The sequence below is a fragment of the Larimichthys crocea genome, chromosome VIII, assembly GCF_000972845.2.
Source record: "Larimichthys crocea isolate SSNF chromosome VIII, L_crocea_2.0, whole genome shotgun sequence".
Taxonomy (NCBI): domain Eukaryota; kingdom Metazoa; phylum Chordata; class Actinopteri; family Sciaenidae; genus Larimichthys; species Larimichthys crocea.
This window is the reverse complement of record NC_040018.1, coordinates 7578992-7602620: the sequence shown is the minus strand read 5'-3', so window position 1 is coordinate 7602620 and position 23629 is coordinate 7578992. Positions and strand designations below refer to the sequence as shown.

The following is a 23629-nucleotide window of genomic DNA, read 5'->3' as shown; positions in this document are numbered from 1 at the left end:
TCATCATCACAGTGATGCACAGTGTCTGATCAGTGGAAATCCAGGTGGATGAATTATTATACGGCCGCGTGTACGTGTAGGTGTAACTACGTCTGGCGCGTACGCTTCTCGCGGCTCTGTTTACAGATTATGGAATGTAATATGCAAACTATGTTTTCATCAGTGTATCAGCATTACCTCAGAATGAGCCTTTTAATACCTGCAGACGGTGCGGGTGCACCTTGTTGGAATTAGGGCTGCCACGATTAGTCGATTAGTCACGATTAATCGGACTAGTTTAGTAGTCGACGCATTGTTTTTTTTTTTGTTTTTTTTATACTTTACTTTTCTCTCAAAACTGCGGCTGTAGCTTCCACTGCCGCGGCTGCCTTTCTGTCACACACACACACACCTACGCACATGCGCAGTAGTGGTAATCGGCGTCAGGCCTGACTGTACCGTAAATGATACCATAACACAGACCCTCCAGGAATTTGCAATGTTGCGATTTGCAACTTCAACGCAACTTTAGTGAATCCCCGTGAATTCAGGGCGGTGTTGCAATTTTAACCAATCACCGCGATTTTTCCGCAACTTCCGCGCAGTCTGCCCGGGGGATTCAACTCGGCGGGTCAGGGACGGCCGCACGGTGCGGGAGGATCCCCTCGTGGGACGTCTCCCCGGTGCTGGCTGGCCCCCACCGAGCGCGTTTACTCTGCGGCAGTGTGCCGCGACCGGCTCTGGGTCGGCTTGGAAAGGCTCGAGGGCGAAGATGAAGCGCCCGCCCGCCTGGACCTCGCCGTTTCCTGGGGCCGTGGACTCTCATTAACGGCTTAATGAGCTATCATCTTAATTGTTTTTATTTTCAGTTAGCTCATACTTCAAGCTGAAAGCTGATGATCTGATCAGCTGCATGCTGGTGCGATAAGCTGTATGTTTTACAGTCAATTTATGTATGAACCGATTAGTCGACTAATCGAAAAAATAATCGGCGATTAGTCGACGATCAGAATAATCGTTTGTGGCAGCCCTAGTTGAAATGCCATGTTTCTACACCGTGTTCTCACTGCTGGATGCCGCCAGACTTCACACCTGCTTTTGTGTGAGGGCGATCTGTTTCCAGGTCGTCTTAGAGACCTCTGTCCACAGTCAACGTCCGAGCGATGTCGAAACAGCCAAATGATGAACCTATTCTCTCGATTTGAAGGGAACTGCCTCGCTGCAGTGTGACCCGACAGCCTAGATGACCAATAGATCGTTTCATGGTCATGATGCTGTCCCATAAGATCAACATGAATGCAGATTAATGACACAGCTGTTGTATTGATGTTTAAAAATTCCTGATCACAGACAAAGTTATGACAGCAGAGTGAACTGTGCGTGAGCAAGTTTCAGGACGGCCAGCATCTCTATCCCGTCTCCTCCTTTTCTGTTTTCAGACTACTGAATGAAAATAGCTATTGAATCATGCCTGTTTATCAGCAGATATTTCCAGTGTGCTGTTCTAGAATGAAAACACAGTTTGTCAGAATCAACAGGTTAATCACAACGGCTCTGCGTTGGGCCAAACTGACCATGAACGATCAGAGAAAGTTAGAGGCTACCAAAGGTTGGACTCACAGCCCCAGCCAGTGTTTTAAAGATTAAAACACTCTGGAGGCTCTTTTTTGTTGTTGTTGTCTTTATTCTGGACAGAAGGCGTAATGGAGGGAAAAAGACCAAATGTAAGTGGTGTAATGTGGCTGTAAAAGTGGTTGCTTAATGTTAAAACCTCTCTGTTGCTGCTGCTGCTCGATCTAAAAAGGTCAGAATCCTCTGGTGTCAGTAAAGTAAAGGCACTAACTAAAGAAGTTTCATTTCAACAGAAAATACCACAGCTGGGCTGAACTTTACAGTCATTTAACAACAAAAAGTGTAAGTAGAAAAATGTTTGTATTAAGACGATAGAGGACTTGTTCAGTGGACACATTAAGACTTTGCCTCCTCAATCATTTCAAGGTGACCACCGTACAGAACAGCAGGGGTTCCTGCTGGGTCAGCTTCTGCCACAGTGCAGTCCGACATCATTCAGGAACGCTCTGCAGTTTGCCGGTTAAGATACTCAAATGCAGCTTTGGATGCGTTGTGCTAATTTGACTCTTGGACAGAGGAATAAATGAGTGCAGTGATTGTAGTGAGCCTACCTGTTCCAACACGCTCACACTAATGCAGTCCGTGCAGACTTTTAGATTTACTTTTAAAGAGTCTGCACAGTTATTCTGAAGGCCGGAGCTGTACCAGATTATCATTGTTGCTGGAGGAACAGGTCTGAGTGGACTTACTTTCCTCGTAGTGAGTTGTGGATTTTGTGTACCTTTGTCTGTTTCTGTCTCGTTAATCGTCACATTCAGGTGATGCCTGACATGTTTGAAGTGTTTCCACAGTCATACCTGACATCAGCTGCACAGTGTCAGCATACAGTGGATCTAAATGTCTCCCTCAAGCTCTGGTCTCACATTTGTTTTTGCCATTCGGATGGCAGGAACACTGCCTCGGCATGGCTAATCTGGCTAACTGATGACAGTAATTGTTGTTGTGGAGAAATTGCTGAAGTCAAAGGTCAATGGTGAGGTCAGGAAGGAAGAAAGTGTTCAGGAGCCTCTGATGTCTTATCCTGTATTATTTATTGATGCTTGGCCAAGGAGAATTAGAGACACTCTCAAAGTTCATCAGAAGTGCCTGAGTCGGTCTCATGTTCTGCCGAACTCGTGCTGGTGGATCGACTTTAAACCCAAAGATAACACCACAAATACTACACGCCCAGAATTAGTCAAAGAGAATGTCTTTTACCCATGCAGCATATTCTAGTCTGGAGACACGGATGTCTGTTTACGCAGATTGGAGCGTCAAGCTATCTATTATGTCTATGAAGGCAGCAATAGGTCTCTTCGACCCTGGCCACCACAGTGTTGAGATATGGTGGCACCCAGTCAAAGACCAACAATTAATACTGCCGAGGACCTCAAGGCCCACACGTGACCTCGTGCAACCTAAGGATAGAAAATTCCATAACAACAGGGCGTAACGAAATGTGGAATGTCCTGTACTGAATGGTTCTGGATGGATACATGTACCATTACACTGCTAGTATTTCTGTCAGACAAACTCAACTTTGGCCTCTTTCCAACATACAAAGTGATTGTCCTGTAAGTCATACTGATCATGTTTTTCTGATGACTTTTTAAAAAATCTAATATTTGTTAGTTTCCCCTCCCCGCTGTTGCAGCTCTGCAGATTGGTGACATCAGAGTATTCCCCTCTATTTTCCACACAGCATCACAGCTGGCTTTGGGTGTTGCCATAAGCACAACAGACCCACTGAGGCTGGTGTTCCTGTAGTGCTAAAGACTAGACTCGATTTTACAGTCACATCAAGAAATTAGGACAACAGGGAGTTCCTAGAAAGAGCCAATGACTGCAAAATACTGGTGTTTTCTTTAGACACACACACACACACACACACAAAGGTAATTTCCAGGGCAAAGTCTTGAGGGCAGCATTTAGTCATTCCGCAGCAGTTTACAGTCATGCGATCTCTAGTAGCCATGTCCTGTTTGGGTGGGTGGGGGGTGTGTGTGTATCTTGTTACTTCGTCAGCTGCAGTTTCACTTTGATACCACCAAGGCCACTCAAGCAAAAGCAGAAATTAGCACTGGTTTGTGAGTTCAGTGTCTCAGAATTCAGTCAGCTTTCTTTGGACATTTTTTATTTTTTTTCTGAGCAGTCTAGCCAAATAAGTTACAAAAGTCTCTGATCACTGTGATAAACACGTCTTATTCTACGTTGTCCACCTGCTGTTCTGACAGACAGTTATTAACGTTTGAAGTCATGTTCCACATCTATGCATGCAAAAAAATCAATTTTTTTATTGTGAGCGTGCTTTAGGATGACGTGCAAGCAGAGAGGTGTGTTTAATGTGGGTCTGTTTGCTCAGGAACATTTGGACCGTTTATCTTTGACCCAAACAAAACTGAAGTTTAAATGCAGTTTGAGCCAACAGCAACATTTTCATCTGAGAGAAAAAAAAAAGTCAGTTTTTCTCCTGACATGGCATGAATGGAATGCTGCCTTTGGCAGAACATTTGCGAGTTGGGGTCACTCACTGGGTGAATGAGGTATGAAAATGTTTATGTTGAGTTTGTAGCATTTAGAGCTACAGCTCCTCTTTGTCATTAAGCTTTAACATTGTTGATTATCTAGATTTGTTCATCGTGGTCAGCTGTGGTTGTCTTATTTTTATTGGCTAATTGAGCGCAGTTTTCCTATCACATTCAGTCTTTTATTTTTGTGACCTCCACCTGAGTCATATTTCAGAATTCATGTGACTTTTACGTCACTCACTCACTCGCTGGAGTCTCGTGTTGAGGTGCTGACAGACGTAGTTCAAAGCGGGCCTTCACATCATGAAATTTTGGATGCAATCTGTTCTCATGAAGCCGTTCACGTCACAGTCCCACCACTCCTGGCCCCGGACTCTGCATCCACACATACCCCTCTGTACAGAAGTAGCTCTCTTTCTACTTGTCTTCATCAGTGTTGTCATGTGCTCATGAATTCTTGGCCTGTGCTGCACTGCATCAATTTGTAAACAATAAAACGCTGATTTCTGTGGGCTCCATGTTTGAGAGTGTGCCACATGTGACATGGTCTAATGTTTTATTGCTCGTTTTGTGTACGCAGGTCAGTTCAGGACAGTGAGCAGTTCATGCTGGAATCTGAAAAACAAACAAAAAAAATCTGATCTGAGCATTAAATCCAACTTGCAGTGTCAGTCTAGCCTAAGATGTTTGATGTTATGTGTTGAGTGTCTCTGTTAAGTATTTTTGTTGTGTATTTATTTGTCCTGTGTGTGTCTGTGTGTGTGTGTGTGTGTGTGTGTGTCTGTGTGTGTGTTAGCAGTAGTATTGCAAGGCCCTGGATGGATAGCCTCGACCCCGATACCCTGTATGTGTCCCCGGAGCAGACTGGACAGCCCACACTCCCCCTCCCTAACTCGGACATCTCCAACTTGGCACTAGGGGGGTAAGGAGCCTTCTCTACTCTTTTAGTTATAGTTATAGAAAATCTGTCGACGTCCAGTAAACACACTGTACACCATGCATGTCAGTCCATACATGGAGAACCAGAAACAAAAGACTATCTACCTACAGTACAGTGGGCTTAACCCCGATGGTAAGTAAAAATATATATGCATGATTAGGGATGTAACGATACATCTTGACTCACAACTCGATTCGAGTCACGATTTTTTAAAATCAAAATGAGCTACAGACAAATTATGACCAAATAAAATTATCTTTTTATTTATGGGAAAAAAATCTTTCCTTACAGAAACTCTCAAACAGTTTGTGTTCTTATAAAAAGTGCAACTTACATCTTAAACAACAAAACACATGACAAATATCTGCTTTCTTTAGAAACAGTCTCACAGTAAACTGCTGTTAACTGATGTGATGTGCAGTTTTCGCTCACGAGGGGGCGTAACGTTACTTTGCTTCTCACATGCTGCTCGTGTTGCCACTATATGTTGCAGTCTCTTGCAATATTTACATGCTGTTTTGGTTTTGTCTGTCCGCTTCTGACGGTTGTATTTGTGTATATAGGAAATCCAAAATGCCGCCACACAGGTGATTTCAAACTGCTCGGTGCGTCCTCTATTTTAAAGCTATTTTCTACCGCCGCCATGTCTTCCCTCGCTCTGTGCTCCGTACCTACGTAGTGACGTGAGTCACGTGACTTGACGCCTGACGTTGAACAAATCATTCACCAACCAGTGACTTTATTTAAGATAACGTAACCTATTTCTAATTTTTAAAAAAGTCGAAAAAGAACATATCCTACTTCTCTCGCATTCGCCAAGAATCGCAATGAATTTTTTCTGTCAACCGATGCGAGTCGGCACATTTAAAGTGCACCGTTAAAGTCTGTGTGAAGTCATATCACATATCACTTGTAGATTTAGGTTTATTAGGTTCATGGTATTTTAGAGTCATTTTCTGGTAAACGATGAAAAGTGGTTGATGACTTCTTGCGTTTGGAGGTTCATAGTAATTAAGCATCCAATGAAATGCTTTCTCACTTATCACATTATTTTGGTGAAACATATTTTATACAGCAGCACGGTGCTGCAGTGGTTAGCACTGTGGCCTGGAGTTCTCTCTTGCTTACTCCGACTTCCTCCCACAGTCCAAACACATGCAGGTTAATGAACCTGTTAGGTGACTCTAAGTTGTCCGTATTTGTGAATGTGAGTGTGAATGGTTGTTTGTCTCTATGTGCTCTGTGATGAACTGGCGACTTGTCCACAGTGTACCCCACCTCTCCTCCAATGTCAGCTGGGATATGCTCCAGCCATGACCCCGACGAACATAAGTGGTTACAGATATTGGATGGATGGATATTTTGTATAGAATATATTACATGCTGTCTTTAACTCTGGTGACCTCTGGCTGCTCAGCTTCAGCTCTGTTAGACTTTCTTGTTGTCTGTCGTTTTCACAGACAGGTTTGTAAAAATGTCTAATCTGCTCTAATCTAATCTGTCTAAACTATCATTTTAATTTCACCTTTTTTAATGAGAATGAAACATGACCAATTTAATCACATTTTATTAAAAAAACAACAACCACTGGGTTACAGTACACATTCAGTATACACAACTTATAGATTATGTATTGAGCAGGGAGATGAACAGAGACACCGGTCGTGCACTTCATAAAACAGATGAATGATTTTCCCACTGTAACGTCAGCTGCTGCTGGCTACCTTGTCCTTCATCCTCCACCTCATCAGTTCCTTTTTTAACTTCAGATATTTACATCGTTGAAAAGATTCTGTCAGTGATGGAACATTACAGTTAACACGACCTTTGCTAAGGTGCACACAAACAAGCTGATTGGTTTGTGCACTATGTAAATGACTGAACATTATTATCTGTGTTAATCTGCAGTTTTTTTTCTAACCTGATGATCTTGTATTGAAACATGACGTTCTAATCTCGTCTCCCCAAATTTTTGCTATGTTTTAATGAGCCCTTATGGTCGATTGAAAAGACCTTTTTGTTGTCAACAGTTTTCTTATTTTTAATCTTAGTTATCTTATCTGAGACCCTGCTTTTTTAAGAGTTGGTCCACCCCTCCATGTACACTTTCGCACATTTCACAGCCTTGTGTGTGTGTGGTATTAAAATCTACTTTACTGAATGGTTTGAGTGCATGTTTCACAATAAAAAGGTACCAATGTTTGAAACAGAAAAATGAATAGATTAAAATTTCAAGCAAAAACCAAACGCAGCAATAAGAGGTTATGTTGAGTCCAGCCAGCCTGAGGGAAGATTGACAGATCCTATTGTCCGGCGTTATGTTACATACATCCCTGGAGTTGAGCTCATTTCAGAGGTGTGGGTGTGCATGTGAGTTTGTGTGTGCAGTGTGGGGCACACAAAGACTTGTGTCATTTGACATTGGCTCCCTTCTGTTTTCACACACACACACAAATCGCACACAAACGAGTGCAGTCCACAGGACAACAGGGTAAACACAGTCCCCCTCAGGCCGGAACCTAATTGTTAGCCCCTGGTGTGGCTAGTCCGGGGATTAGCTACTGGCTGGAGAGTACTATTCACTCCCTCTTTCATTCCCTCTGCCCACTGGGCCTTATCACCATCAATCTGACACCCTGTTTATCTGACGCTGCAGCCAGATCTGCTGGCCTAGGAGAAATGTTCACAAAAGCCGTGGATCATCAGCACTTTGATTGTGGGACCCCAAATTGCCATTACTCTCTCTGGCCCCAGTGATCCCATCAGCCCTCTGTCTCCATGGTCTCCATGCAGTGGTTAGTCCTAGAACCTGGAAAACCAACCTGAAGGCCTGTCAGTTTGTGTCTGTCATTTGTGCTCTTCTTCCATCTTAAACAAAGGTGGTTCCTCAGTCACATTTTGTTTGCCGTATTTGTGTTCCGGTGGACGGGATCTCCATGTGGATTGGTTTATTCCAGCACACAATCTTTCTTTTGCCTTTCGTGCACTGCTGGCTGCCTTATTGTATCCTTCACCAGGGACTTACCAACAACTGTACAATCTGGAGTTTACCACCACCCCCTGATCACTGCGTCAGTTTAGCTTCATTGTCTTAAAGAAGAAGAAAGAAAACGAAACAGATTTTGCCATCATGGCGTCTTTTAAACTGGATTTTCTCCCTGAGATGATGGTGGACCATTGCTCTTTAAATTCTAGTCCTGTGTAAGTAACTGTGTAAGTGTTGTGTGTTTTTCTAGGGCTCTCCTGTGTCTCTGGAAATCAGTTATGAAGTGTTGGTCTGTGGTGATTTAGTGTATCATTTGTAATAGTAAAGATCAGCTGCTTCGTAGTGTGTCCGGACCATAGTAGGCCTAAGAATGAGGAGTGCCCCTCTCTTGATTATTTTTCTCTTTGCAGTTTCGTCATGCTCAAAAGTTCCTGATGTATATCTGTGTTTGACACTGTTTAGATTCAGTATGACATGGGTTAGATTATTTTCATCTTTAGTGAAAGACTTTCATTAACATTCTGTTAAACCTTTAAACTCTTTAAACCCAATGGGCGTCCACCCCAATTTTCAATGGAATATTCAATGCACCGACATCAAAACTGCTTTTTCTGTAAAGTCAGCACTGCTCTTTCCAGATTTTATTTGGTCATAGTTATTGGTTACGTCTATTGAAGTAGGAAATCCCAAAACGTAGTCAGATTTTGTATCCACATGGCACTCCAGTGTAGTAAAAGGAGTCTTTGGTTGGGTTTTTACAATCTAGTGATCAGTTTCTGTTCTTATGGAAACTGAGCTGTGGAGTTTTCTGCTTAATAGACTTCTGTAACAAGAATTATTATTTATTTTTTTCAAAATAGTTATTTTGTCAACTTTTCTCTGAAAGCATCAATCCTTAAATTAATGTCACAATATATCAGATATATCAGTGTATATTGATATCAAAGTCCTTGATCACAACTGATGATTTTGTCAGTATTGTGGATCCTCATACTGACTGATCCTCACATTCACCTGAATTTAAAGGGTGAGCCTTAAAACATCAAAATGTAGAGATTTTACTTTTGCAATTCATTGTCTCCAGTTTCAAAGTGTAATCGTAAATATAGACACCTGTATTTGTTCTGATTACATTACGTATCATTAAAAACTAAAGAATCGACAACTTTTCTTACATTCAAACATCAACAAGGTCAACAACAGAAGACCTAGCAGCTAGCTGATATTACTGACTAGTCCAACAGCAAGAACCCAGCTCTGTGTCTTTCAGCCTTTTTATTTCATCAAGCTCTCACCAGCCACTAAAAGTCAGTCCCAGTTTTCCCTTTCGACGGCTTTATTTTTGGCTCATTTTTTCTTCTTAGCTTCCTCTTTGGTCTCTTCTCCCTCTGCCATTTTGTCCCTAGAGGCTGCTGCTGGGTTACATCGGCCGCTTGACAAGCTCCCCTTCTGGCACGACACCAGCTCTGATTACTGTCAGCATTTACCCCACCTCAGGCCTGAAAACCTTCTCGGTTGTACAAACACCTAACACTCCCCCGCTGCTCTCAACTCAGTCTTGGCAGCCTGGCTAACAAACTGGGGTGGCATTAGCTAACAGCAACTACAGTTGGCAACCGTTTACTTTACTGTCCATCAGGAAACTCTGTAAATCACAGAGAGTTGATGTCCAGCAGCTAGAGGACATCAGAGGGGAAACCATAAAATATGTTATAGTCACAACAGTGAGGGGATGAATATGAAAAAAAACTATTATTGAGTTATAATTTACATTATTTAGTGTGACATCTTATTTTTTATTATTATTATCGTTATGTATCTTAATTGTGTGACAACATGAGGAAGGAAGCTGTTTTATGAGAAACTATCATAAATGAATTTTTGATGGTCACTAATGGCTATTTAACTTTCATTTACCAGCCACTATTACTGCACAGAGTGGCCACGCCATTTCAAAACATGCTTTCATAGGTGATGCAGTAAACAACCACAATAGAGTGACTGAAGACACAATGCACTTTTGTGTATGTGTGCACTCACTCTTTAGCATTTCTCTTCCATATGCAGATGTTGCAACACAAATAACCCGACCCAAAATAGCTCAAAAAACAAGAAGCTTCAATTAGCAAAACATTTACATCATTCAGTATTTTTGTTTATAGAACTTGCCAAAAACAGGACATTTATGTGCATATTCCACTTATGATTTTAAAGTGTTTTACATATATTATATATATTTTATTGATATAAATCTGTCTAAGCTGTCACTTTTGAAAACAAAAAAAGGCCTGGTGTCTCAATTGTGTGTGAGTGCAATCATCACAAATGAGCCAATACCTTATTCCTAGAATGTATGTATACAAAGTTGTATCAGTTGACTGATGTTATATTATATGTAGATGTTTCATTCTTTTTATTCTGCAGTGTTTTATTCTACATTTCTCTTCTAATAGTAACCGCTTCAAACCACTGTTCAGACTGCAAGTATTACTTGGTTGCCAGATCATTAAATTAGTTATCCCCTGTATCTTGTATTTCATCACAATTGCCTACTTTTAGTAGAAAACACACTCTGCACCTCTGCCTGGACTTTACTGGGATCTCTGTGCAGCGTTAAATCGCAGCAGTATCGTGTCATTGGTAGGGACATCCGTAAGAAAACAACTAGAAGAAGAGAGGCAGTGTCTGAATCAGCTTTCAGTCTGTCTCATTTGTTTCGTTGTGTGTAGATTTATTTCTAGTGTTTTCCTGCTGGCCTCATATTTGCAGGTCTAGCCAGCTGTTTAGGAATGTGGAGCGTCAGACACTTGATGAGGGGATTAGTAATTCCAAAAACACGCTATCCTTCATCTTTAAACTTTTAAGAGAAGCTGTCACTATATATTTCCAATACACCAACCATAACTGTAATGACATGTACAGAAATGTAAGTCGCACATATATTTTCGTTTACATTAGTTAGACAGATAACGCTACATGTCAATAACTAAGTTATTGTCCACTGTATTGATTACACACACTTAGATTTAACCAAAAATAAAACCTAAAAGCACATCTGTTGTTACATTTAGTACATCAGTTATATAAGTAAGAAAATGATTGTTCCTGTTTGTCTGATAATTGTTACTGTGTAACAGCTGAGTGTAATCAGCCACACATCTTAAAGGAAGTTGAATTCGTGAAGCAGTCCCTCTTCTCCACTAGCAGTATGTTTCTTCTCATCAGTATGTTGAAACACTTAAATTCTGAATTAGACCAACTGTCAGTTAAGGGTGTAAGTAATAAATGAGTGAAACTTAAAGAAGAAACATAAAATATATATTTTTGTTTATTTCTATGCCTGTCACAATAACTAACGATAAGTCGTTGTTGGCCGATATATTGTCACTGAAATCCTTGTGATAAAAATTATATATGTTATTTAAAGGTCCAGTGTGTCCGATTTATGAATGGAATATAATATGTATGACTTTATTTTCATTACCTTACAAACACTTGATAAATAATAAAAATTGTATTTTTGTTACCGTAGAGTCAGTCACCTCTGAAGTGACATGTTGCTACAGTGAACGAGCCAAACTTTGGCGCTTCGTGTTTTTCAGGTTTTTGTACTTTCTCCTTCACACTACACAGTGAGGGTGAGTCTAGGGCGTTGCAATCAGCAAACTATACTGCTAGATACCACTAAAGCTTACATAATTGTCCTTTCAGACCATTTTATGGCACTAATATAATTATATTATTATAGCAAAATAATGAAATGTATGGGGTTGAGAGAGAAAGAGAGAATATAAATATTATCATCGATGGATAGAGAAAATAATAAATAGTTGTTGTTAGTAGTTGCAGTTGCATGTTTGTCTCCAGCCTTCATCTAATGTGCTGCTGTTTGTCTCCGCAGTGGGAAAAAGATGAATGGGTCTTTGGACCACCCCGACCAACCAGATGTTGATGCCATTAAGATGTTCGTGGGACAGATTCCCCGGTCCTGGTCTGAGGAGCAGCTTCGGGAGCTGTTTGAGCCTTACGGAGCAGTCTATGAGATTAATGTTCTTCGAGATCGCAGCCAGAATCCACCACAGAGCAAAGGTCAGCCTGTACTAACTTAGTAACATGTCTTCTTGTAGCACATGCATAATCTAGTAGTGAGTCAGATATCTAACATGTGTGTCCTTGTCATTGTCCTCCAGGCTGCTGTTTTATAACGTACTATACTCGTAAATCAGCCTTGGAAGCACAGAATGCTCTGCACAACATGAAGATTCTGCCAGGGGTACGTGACATCTCCTCTAACTGTTTACCCTTTTACATACGTGCTGGTTCATTTGGAAACGTCGGACTTCCTCTCTGCAGCTTCAGCAAAGTGCTTGGTTCAACTTTGGAGTGCGAACATGAGCAGACCATCAAAATACAGGCTTCACTCTTTTCTTTGAGCTATGGGAGCTGATTCAGCAGCCAGGTCTATTGTTCAGGGTCAAAGCACCAACAGCAGTTGAAGCCATATTGTTTTTGGTCGCACGCTTCCTCTTCTTCTTCAGCAAATTGCTCAAATTGTAGCGCTGTGGCAATTTTTAGTTGTTTAATGATAGAGAACTTCTCACACATCAAAAGACACAAAAATCAACTTTGTGTTCTCCTGTTACCCTCTGGTGGGGTCTACAAACCTGTGATTGACAGCTAGTTGCCCTTTGTACTCAGGGTTAGCTCAGGGTCGTAATGTGAATTTGGAGCTCAGCATTTCTATGCTCAGTTGTACTACACAGTGACATTACTCCTGAGAGGTGCAGATTGCTGTGATGTGACAGGATGAACTTATTTATTTGCCACTTTTCAAGGGTAACCTGTAACAGCAAAAATGATTTGCATCCTATATTTTAATGTATTTGCTTCATTGTATCTATGAATATCAATCTGTTCAATATTCAGCATTTAATTTGACTTTTAATCATCTGAAAATTTTATGTTTCATTCATGTACAGTTTGTGCACGCAGCTTTAGCCGAAAAATCGCAATTTCACTTTTTGTTTACCAGTCTGAAGGCAGGATATAAAAAAACAGCACAAAACACAAAAAGAGCAGATATGTTATTATATTAATATAATAAAATGTACAGTGGTCCCTTGTTTATCGCGGGGGATACATTCTAAAAATAACCCACAATAAACGAAATCTGCGAAGTAAGTTTTACAATTATTATACATGTTTTAAGGCTGTAAAACCCCTAACCACACACTTTTATACACTTTTCTCAGACAGGCATTAACATTTTCTCACATTTCTCTTTTATTTAAACACTTCTCCCATAGCCAATCAGAACGCCGAACACAATGCGCGTTCATACTGTACAGTGCGCTGTAAAAAAAGACACAAAAAAATCAGCGAGGCCGCGAAAAGTGAACCGTGTTATAGCGAGGGACAACTGTATTTTCTTTTTTTTATATAGTAAGATTAGCTCACTTTCTGTTCATCTGTGTGTGTATTCACACCAGTAAACTGTTCAGATGATAGAGATGTTTCCTCTCACACAAAAGGCTGATGGTTCAGTGTAGACAGGGACAGGCTGAGTTTTTTAAATTCTTTATGTTTCTACTAGTGTCAGCTTTCAGTCACTTATAGTATTTATATCAGTGTCGTGCTCTAACCATTCAGGGGGCTGTTATATCACAAGATAAATATATATAGAGAGACATACAGCGACTGTTTCTGTTTCACTTTATCTGACAGTTACAGTACAGAGACACAGGAAAGTCAGGGGAGAGAGAGAGAGAGAGAGAGAGAGAGGGGATGACATGACACTCAGTAAAAAGGCCTCGGTCAGACATGAACCTGGTAAGTACTTGAACGTAGGTGAGCTGCTGAGGCGCCCGCACATCTGGGTAATCATGCATTAAAATATGTGATGTGGACATATTTAGAGTGATTTGTTGGTGTGTCTGTCAAGTCTTTGTCTTTTCTAAGGCTCACTCAAATGTATCAAATTTGTTTCTGCTGCCAAAGCTAGGGAGAAAAACTACAGGTTAGAAATCTTGGTACAGCTAATGGATACTTCTTAAATTACGGTTGGCTGGTAAACCGTGTGAATATATTTTTCTAGTAAACTCCTGTGAACCCAGCCCAGTTGTACGGGGATTTTTGAGACTAATACCGATTTTAGAGAAGAAAAAACTCACAGATTGTTGATATAGTGGGAGAAATAATTGTAAATCTTTGAACTAGAATAATAAAAGACCTTGCAACTTTATTTCAGTTAAATATTCTCTAACATGTAAATTGTCACCCAATTCCAGTTGACATTGCCGAGTGCTGCCTCTGCTGTCTCGGTCTGTGCTCTTTGCAACAGTGTTACATCACAGTTGATTCTGCTGGTTGAACTTAATAACACAAATGAAATTCCATGCGCATTTTTTTTCTGTATTATATATCAAAAGGTTTCATATTGCTGAATATCATATACCATATATACGTTACCGATAAGTCTGCAGGAGGCCAGATATACCGATATATTGTTCAGGCCTGGACCTGTTTTTCCTGTGATGAATGAGAATTTACTACATTTATGGAACGTTCATGATCTGAATAGAAATGTTTGACGTTCTGCCGCCAAGTAGAATAACTCGAGAATAACTAGATCTGTAAAATTTTCCTGAGTTTGTTCATATTTCACCAAATTAGGTGTAAACTATCTTTATACCTGAGCAAATAATGATCGTGTAAATTTGAGCCTATAATGCACAAATAATGATAAAGTGTTCAGTGGCGTAGTAGTTGGGTTTATTTGTCAGATTTTGAGTCATCGTCTTGTGATGCTGTCTAATGTTTCTCACTGTTTTAATAGGTAGAGATGTTAATAGGTTAGAGCAGGGGTCCCCAAACATTTTTCGGTGCGGGCCACATCAACTTGCCTTTCTGTGATGGGGGCCGGGGTCAGTCTATAACCGGAAATGATATCAGTCCCACCAGGATTTCACGGGCCTTTTTTGAAATAGTTGCGGCCTAAAATGCCTGATAATGCATGAGGTTTTAAAAAAAAATCACGAGCAAAGTCACGTCGGAATATACCATTGTGTGAGGGGATGAAAATTAGCTAGCACCTTAAATAATTCGTAAATAAGGTAGATTTTAATTGGAATGCCAAGCTTAATCATTAAGTGTGGATATTTTATAATAGGAAAATGCAATTTTGAAAAATAGGCCATGTTTAGAGGGATTGTTTGGGATCGTTAAGTGGGCCACTCCAATTGTTTAGGCGGGCCAGATGTGGCCCACGGGCCGTAGTTTGGAGACCCCTGGGTTAGAAGTTTTCTAACATGTGATCTTTGAAAGTCATGGGTTTTGTACATTGTGCTAAAGCTGTGTGATGCCTTTGTCTTTCCCGTTAGTGAAGCTGATTTATTTTTTTCTTAGTGCTGTGTATAAGGTACTTGAGTTAAGCGCATGTTTTTGTGGACTTTCCACCAAGCTGTCAGAGCTGAGTCACAGCTTTACATTGTTGTTCCATCGATTCAAGTTAAAACACGTTAATACGATTGCAGCTCTTTACTGATACCATTGTATGCTGTATTTGTATCAGTATTATTAAAAAATATTGAACAAAAACTATTTAATGGTCACTGTAACTGATCATAATAATGGTTGTTAGAACGTGATATTTTCTGACATACAGCACTTCTCTTTAGTACACCACTATTTTCCTTCACCCAAATAAACACAAAGCAGCCAGTATCACACACACTGCTCTGGACACTGTTGTTCATTTGCATTCCTGTTCTGGAGAGTCGGTCCGTAGCACCTAATAGATTTGGTTGTGGATGACATCACACCGGTTGTGAAAGATGTCAAGCTATGATTGGTGGAGACTGTCAAGTCTCATCCTAGTCACATTTATGGCTCTAAAGTTCCCTAATATGACACCAAATAATATATATCATGCAGTCTGAATGTGGCATCATAATCAGTTCATCTGTACACAATCAAGCTGTTTGTTTCATGTCCACATTTAGCCCCTTTCAGTTCCTTTTATTCTTCATCAGTTCTCAGGAAATTGTAGCTTTTCATTGTAGTTGTGGGTGAATTCAAGGCTTTCATCATCATGTCTAATGTGGGTTAATGTGTTTATTAACTGCAGTCATGATGAAAATGACCTCCTCTGCTAAACTATGACGTTAACTTCTGAAACTCGTATGCACATGGAATCTCTGCTAATGTTACTGAATGAAAATGAAATGCATTGATCGCTCAACGCATGCATATTTCAGCATTGTGCTGTTTGTTGTTGTCTTATTTAGATGCACCACCCAATCCAGATGAAGCCAGCTGACAGTGAGAAAAACAATGGTAAGGATTCTCTGGCATCTCCATCTGTGTTCTCCGTCCTTTGAGGCCAGATGATGATGATGACCCTAACAAAAGCTCATTGCTTTAAACAGTCCTAATGATCCATCATCTGTCAGTCTAATTAGACTTTGTGAAAAAGTTGAATGACATCATTAACTACCACACTGTTGAAATGCCAACCTGTGATTTAATGCCTATAGATTATAGATTTGGAGAAGAGTTAGGACTCAGTAGGCAGGTAGATTTACACTCCGGTAGTCTACGGTGGATACCGCTGTTGTTTGTGACACACCTAGGGTTGTCTTCAGCAGGCTGCATTCCATTAGGTTGAGATCATTCCCTGGTTTAACGCAGGATTGAGTCATTTACAGCAGACATGTGAAAAGGACAGAGGCTGTGGGTGTTTATTAGACATTAGACAAAATCAAGTTAATATGAGGCTTCAGCAGTAAGAAACTGACAGAACATTAGAATTACTGTGTACGTATATTACTGCAGGATGGGATCTGTGATTGGTCAGTATGAATTTGATGAATTGTGGACTGTTGTTGGAAGTCACACTTGAAAAATGTTTAACCTGTCCTCTGAGCAGCACGGAGCTCATCTGTTCAGAGATATTATCTAAACGTTACTTATGAGTTGCAAAGGAGCCACAATGAAACATATGTGCATGTTGAATCTCATGTTGCACCATTTACCTTGACACAGAGCAGGTGTGTTTGATGTTGTGTTGTGCTGAATACAGCAGTGGAGGACAGGAAGCTGTTTATTGGAATGATCTCCAAGAAATGTAACGAGAACGACATCCGACTCATGTTCTCACCGTACGGACAGATAGAGGAGTGCCGGATACTTCGAGGCCCCGACGGGCTCAGCCGTGGTAAGACATACGCGTTACGTGAATATGTTTTCCTCTTTATTTTACACTTGGATATAGACACTAACATGTCGACTTTGTGTTTCTCACTTTCAGGTTGTGCATTTGTGACGTTCACAGCTAGACAAATGGCCCAGTCGGCCATCAAGTCCATGCACCAGTCCCAGACCATGGAGGTGAACTTCAACCTAAAAACCAGTTTCAAATATTTGACTTACACTGAAGTTGAAAGTTCATTAAAAATACAGAGTATGAAGGATTTTCTGTGTGTGTGTGTGTGTGTGTGTGTGTGTGTGTGTGTGTGTAATTAGGGCTGTTCATCACCCATCGTGGTGAAGTTCGCAGACACTCAGAAGGACAAGGAGCAGAAGCGCATGGCCCAACAGCTGCAGCAGCAGATGCAGCAACTCAGTGCTGCTTCCATGTGGGGAAATCTCACGGGGCTCAACAGCCTGGGGCCACAGTACCTAGCAGTGAGTGTGTGTTTTATATAAAACGTAATGATTAGCCTATTGACAAAGCAAAGTTTCACCCATTCAAATGCTGCTTCCACTTCCACTTTAGCATGTCGTGTCTCATGTCTCCTCCTGGCTTTAGCTCTACTTACAGTTGCTGCAGCAGTCGGCCTCAACGGGGAACGCACTCAACAACCTGCACCCTGTTTCAGGTACACACACACACACACACACACACACATGTGCATGCTTTAACATGAAATATCATGCCAATATGTACGATTATGACTATGAGAATATGTGTTGGCTGAATTATAGTCTGTCCTCTGGCTTTGGAAGTTAGTATGAGAGTGGCTTAACCATCCAGTCAAACATCTAGCAAACTCCAGGAGAGAACATGGAACATGACCGTTTTCATATATTATTCTTACATATTTGTCAGAGGAAGTGGCAGGTGGCAGTCTTAACCGTGTGTGTGTGTGTGTGTGTGTGTGTGTGTGTGTGTGTGTGTGTGTGTGTGTGTGTGTGTGTGTGTGTGTGTGTGTGTGTGTGTCAGGTCTTAATGCCATGCAGAACCTGGCAGCTTTAGCAGCAGCAGCAACTGCCACACAGGCCACGGCCACAGGCTCCAGCGCCATGACAACATCTAGTAGCCCACTAAGTGCACTAACAAGCTCAGGTAAAAAAAATAAAAACCGCATCTCTGTGATTCTAAGTATATATAACTACATATATTAATTTTATAATATATAAATAAACTATATAAAAAGCCAGTTTCACACATTATATTTGCAGGTTTTGACATTAGTGAGCTCTAATAGACAGACTGTATGGATGGAACACAGCTTTGTCTAATATTTTTTTTAACATGTGACTGTAAATCTTCCCTGAGCAGGCTCCTCCCCCACCTCCAGCAACAACTCATCAGTGAACCCCATGGCATCTTTGGGGGCCCTGCAGTCTCTGGCTGCTAGTTCCGGAGCCGGCCTCAACATGAGCTCGCTGGCAGGTACTAACACTGAGCTGGACCTGTCCTTCCTGTCAGACTGCACATTTTCACAGATTACCACACAATGTAAATATTTGTCTTAGAGGTTTCCACAGTGGACACAGTAGTCTTGTGAATGTCGTCGTGCTGACGTTAGCTGCCTGCTCTTCGTTACAACCGCAAGAATTCATATAGAGCCCAAAAATAATGCCGCATACATACATCACTACATCACTGCTTCCACTGAATGTGATTTCATTTCACACAGTGTGCTGCTCAGTAGGGGACTGTATATTAAGAAATGACATACAGTTGTCCCTCGTTTATCGCGGGGGATACGTTCTAAAAATAACCCGCAATAAACGAAATCCGCGAAGTAAGTTTTACAATTATTCTACATGTTTTAAGGCCGTAAAACCCCTAACCACACACTTTTATACACTTTTCTCAGACAGGCATTAACATTTTCTCACATTTCTCTCTTATTTAAACACTCTCAAAGTTCAAACTTTCGCAGATTTAACAAAAATAAGTACAATACTGTATTAGTAAATGAAACCAAAGATCAAAACCTGTTTTCAAGCCCAAACATTTTTAACAAATTTAATTTTAATGATCAATCTACGAGGTTTGACACATAAGAAATTATTACCAGTAACTCACGCGTATTTCACAGTTCCTCTGACGGTGCCGAACACAACGCGCGTTCATACTGTACAGTACACTGTAAAAAAAAAAAAAAAAAATGCAAAATTACACAAAAAAAAATCTGAAACAGTGAGTCTGCGAAAAGTGAACCGCGTTATAGCGAGGGACGACTGTACTGTAATTAAATTCCAGTTATTCAGACGTTATATCTTTAGCCTGTATTATTCTTTTCTATGTTATTTTATTGCATTTGTAAATGCAGTTTATTATTATTATTAGAGGCTTTAATTGGTCTTTTGAGGTCCAGTGTGTCACATTTAGAGGGTTCTATTTACAGAATGAGGCAGAAATATAATAGAATATTCATAAATATGTTTTCATTAGTGTATAGTCCCCTGAAAATAAAAATCTGTTGTGTTTTTGTTACCTCAGAATGAGACATATCTGCAGACTGCAGGTTCTCTTCAGTGGTGTCGCCATGTCGGACCTGCATGTTTGCAGAACAGATAAACTGAACACTGCCTTGAGGGTGTTTCATGTTTTCCTTGCATTTGGTGTTCACCGTAGTTTCTCTTTCACACTTGGAACAGGACAGAGAGTGGAGAAGGAACACTAGATGCCGCTAAATCCTCCACAGTGCTCGTTTTAAATGACTAAACTTTGACTCCTGTAATAACTCACTATTGATGACCTCAGCTTCTCTGTTTGTCTCGTAATTGTTGCAGGCATGGCAGCGCTGAATGGCAGCCTTGGCTCTGGGGGCCTGTCTAACGGCTCAGGAAACACCATGGAGGCACTGAGCCAGGCCTACTCAGGCATCCAGCAGTATGCTGCTGCCGCCCTCCCCAGCCTGTACAACCAGAGTCTGCTGTCGCAGCAGAGCGTCTCAGCAGCTGGCAGCCAAAAGGAAGGTGGGTCGTGTGGAGATAACACAGTACAGAGCAGGATTAGCTGAGGGCTGTTTATTCTACAACTACTGTATGATGAGCATGCTTCAAACTATTTCTGTATTCAGTCCACTTCATTCCACTTTGGATTCAAATTGATCAAACAAAAACTACAGAGCTACAGGCTAAAATGTGAGTTAGATGACTTCTCCTAATGTGCTGACCCGTTCAGTAGACCTCCATAAACTCCCTTTGCAGAGAAAAGAAAGCTAACAGTAATAACACAGCACAGTAGTTTAAAGTATTTGTGTGGGCAGGTTTGTGGAGGTGTGTGTGTGTGTGTGTGTGTGTGTGTGTGTGTGTGTGTGTGTGTGTGTGTGTGTGTGTGTGTGTGTGTGTGTGCTGTGTGTTGATCTGACCTTCTGCTAAGGATTCTGTCTTGTTTTAAATCTGCTGCGTCAGCCAGCGACAGTCGCAGCACCGGTAAGACGTGACCACCTTCTCTCTGACATGGCTCCTGATATTCATGTCAACAGCTCCACTTTAAAACAAGCTCAAGTCCATAACAGAAGGCTTGTCCTTGTTTGTGTTTTAATGTTAGCCATCCTTCTCAGATACTATCATTCATGTCTTACATAATAATACGCAGTACCCCCCCCAGGGCTCGTGTGGTTGGAAGCAATATTGAGGTGAAAACTCTCATCACCAGATTTCCACATCAGTATTCTATTATAGCACACGAGCCCTGGGCGGGTGCTGCTGCTCCATATGATACAGCTGCCATTACATTTAAGGACGTAATTTGATCACGACTGTATTTTATAGATTTAGATTCATTTATTGAGTCATAAATTGTTAAATTGTGCAAATATCAATGTGTTTCATGTCTTACATGATTGGTAAAAGCGGCTCATTTATTGACAGGTCCAGAAGGTGCCAACTTGTTCATTTACCACCTGCCCCAGGAGTTTGGAGACCAGGACCTGCTCCAGATGTTTATGCCCTTTGGAAACGTCATCTCTGCTAAAGTCTTCATTGACAAACAGACAAACCTCAGCAAGTGTTTTGGTGAGTTCATACGACGCAGCAGTTGACTTTACTGTCCATCAGGGAAACTCTGTAAATCACAGAGAGTTCCCCGTAAAATTTGATACAGCCATAGTGTTATGTACTTTCCGTGGGGTGATCATACCCGGAACAAGTTACATGGTGTAAGAGTGGGAATGTAACGATAGTGGCCAACAATATCACAACTAACTTGAGCTTAAACTCTGAAATACAGTAAAATTGCTTAACAAACAAGTGAACCATGTGCTGTAACTTTTGATACTCTGCAAAAGCATCAAAATAAAATGCACTTTAAACTTCAAAAACACAAACTGGTTGCTTGTTAAAGGTTTCAGATATTTCATTGATTAAAAACTCTTCAAAATAAAATGGAATGGTAAGTTAGAGTTGAAACTTTAGAAGTGATTTGGTGAAGCTCACAAAACAAGCCTGTGAGTAAAAACCGCATGAGAAGACGAGTGCAAGGCTTGAAAAAAAAAAAAACAATTCATGAATTTTAAAGGGAGCTGACTTTAGTAGCGTGATTATTAAGGTTCACAGTTATTCTATGTGTTTTTGCTTGCTGCATTAAGTGACCCTTTCATTGTAAAGCCAGTCCTTGTTTTATGCAAACATATTCTCCACACTGTTAAAAAACTGTCTGCTGTGTTTGCCGGAATTTTAGTCTTTTTCTGATATTACGGTAAAAGGGCACAGGCACTGCTGAGTTCACATTTAACGTTGTCATTTTATTCCATATTTTTTTTTTTTTTTTTTTTTCCTTTTCTCTCATCCTGCTTCATCTCCTCCGTCTGGACTACTGTAATCCCTTTTAATCGGCATCCCCACTCGCCTCCTCCATAAACTGCAAATGGTTCAGAACTCCGCTGCCCCGCCTGCTAACCCACACTCGGATGCAGAACACATCACTCCTGTCCTCCGCTCTCCCACTGGCTCCCCATCAAATACCGGATCAATTACAAAATACTCCTCCTCACCTACAAAACACTCCACAACCTGGCACCCCCCTACCTATCCGACCTTCTTACCCCCCCACTGTCCCCCCCGAGTCCTCCGATCCTCTGCCACACTTTCACTCACTCAACCGTCCTCTAAACTGAAGGGTTACGGTGACAGGGCCTTTTCACGTGCTGCACCCCGTCTCTGGAACTCCCTCCCCCCCTCTGTCCGTGACTCACCCTCACTCTCAATCTTCAAAACCAGACTGAAAACTTTTCTCTTTTTCTCAAGCCTCAATCTCCCTCACCCCAGCCCCTGACTCCCCTTCACCACCCCATGCTATTTTCATTTTATTTTATTTTTTATTTTTATTTTATTATTTTTCCTTACTGTGTACAGCGTCTTGTGAGTTCTTGAAAAGCGCTATATAAATCCAATGTATTATTATTATTATTATTATTATTATCTGAAAAAACGCTGTTTGGCCATGTAATTCATCAAAATACCACATGAATGCCATATGGAATAAAGGTTCTGCCATGAAATATTAGTGTTTTACTGTACAAATAACAGTCTCTATAATAATAAACTAATAATAAATAATAATAATAAATAATAATAATAATAATAATAATAAATATTACTTTGTTCTGTATACTGTATTTCCTTAAAATGCCATTATAAATAAAGGTTTTAAAATGACAATTTTATTGTCAAACTGATTTAAAATATTTCATACATATTTTACAGTTTTTCAGTGTAGTTTGTAAAGCTAATATGAGGCTTCAGTGGTGTGAGTAGGGCTGGGTATCGATTCAAATTCCAAGAATCGATTCGATTCCGATTCTCGAGACTGAGAATCGATTAGCATAATCAGATCCGATCTCGATTCCGGTTAGTGTTATTAAAACCATTTTTTTGGTCGCCTGAAGCCCTCGTTTTCAACAACGTAATACGGGCGCATATCTTTGCAAATGTAACCCGCAATCGCCTCAGTTATTTTAAGAGAACGTACAGAAGTGGCTGGTAGTTGTAGAGTTTTCCTTGAGTGTTCTTTTGTCTGTAGTTTTACTATATTTCCGGTGAATTTCCATTTTTCCCACGTTCATGAACACATCATAGTCATTCCGACGGCCATTGAACGCACCTCGCATGTGTGAGACGCTGTAGTGTAGTTTAAACACGGTGCACGCCTGTTTCAATTCAATGACGCGACTAGTGGGGTTAAAGTTCACCAGGGGAAAATGTATTAAAATTATAATTTAATTAAATCGATCTTAAGGAATTAATATGCAAATCGATTCAGAATCGGAAAATCGATTTTTTTCAACACAGGCCTAGGTGTGAGAGACAGATGAAGTCAACCACGTTTCTGTGTTGACATGTGGT

General features: G+C 40.7%; 1 protein-coding gene across 10 annotated transcripts in view; it reads left to right on the top strand.

The window, feature by feature from the left end:
• The window catches only part of celf1 (cugbp, Elav-like family member 1), a 32305-nt gene that overhangs the window by 629 nt on the left and 8047 nt on the right, over positions 1-23629 (top strand). For 3 of the 10 annotated variants that reach the window (XM_027281268.1, XM_027281269.1, XM_027281267.1), the window contains exons 2-14: positions 4915-5040; positions 11946-12133; positions 12235-12317; positions 16330-16378; positions 17124-17258; positions 17352-17431; positions 17567-17728; positions 17853-17922; positions 18267-18389; positions 18606-18719; positions 20072-20257; positions 20696-20716; positions 21158-21301. In XM_027281268.1, coding sequence (XP_027137069.1) covers positions 4937-5040; positions 11946-12133; positions 12235-12317; positions 16330-16378; positions 17124-17258; positions 17352-17431; positions 17567-17728; positions 17853-17922; positions 18267-18389; positions 18606-18719; positions 20072-20257; positions 20696-20716; positions 21158-21301 — 1459 coding nt within the window. In that variant the 5' untranslated portion in view covers positions 4915-4936. Of the gene's footprint in view, positions 1-4914; positions 5041-11945; positions 12134-12234; positions 12318-13768; positions 13874-16329; positions 16379-17123; positions 17259-17351; positions 17432-17566; positions 17729-17852; positions 17923-18266; positions 18390-18605; positions 18720-20071; positions 20258-20695; positions 20717-21157; positions 21302-23629 lie in introns of those variants that run through there. The other 7 variants (XM_027281270.1, XM_027281271.1, XM_027281276.1 and 4 more) reach the window with 7 other exon arrangements.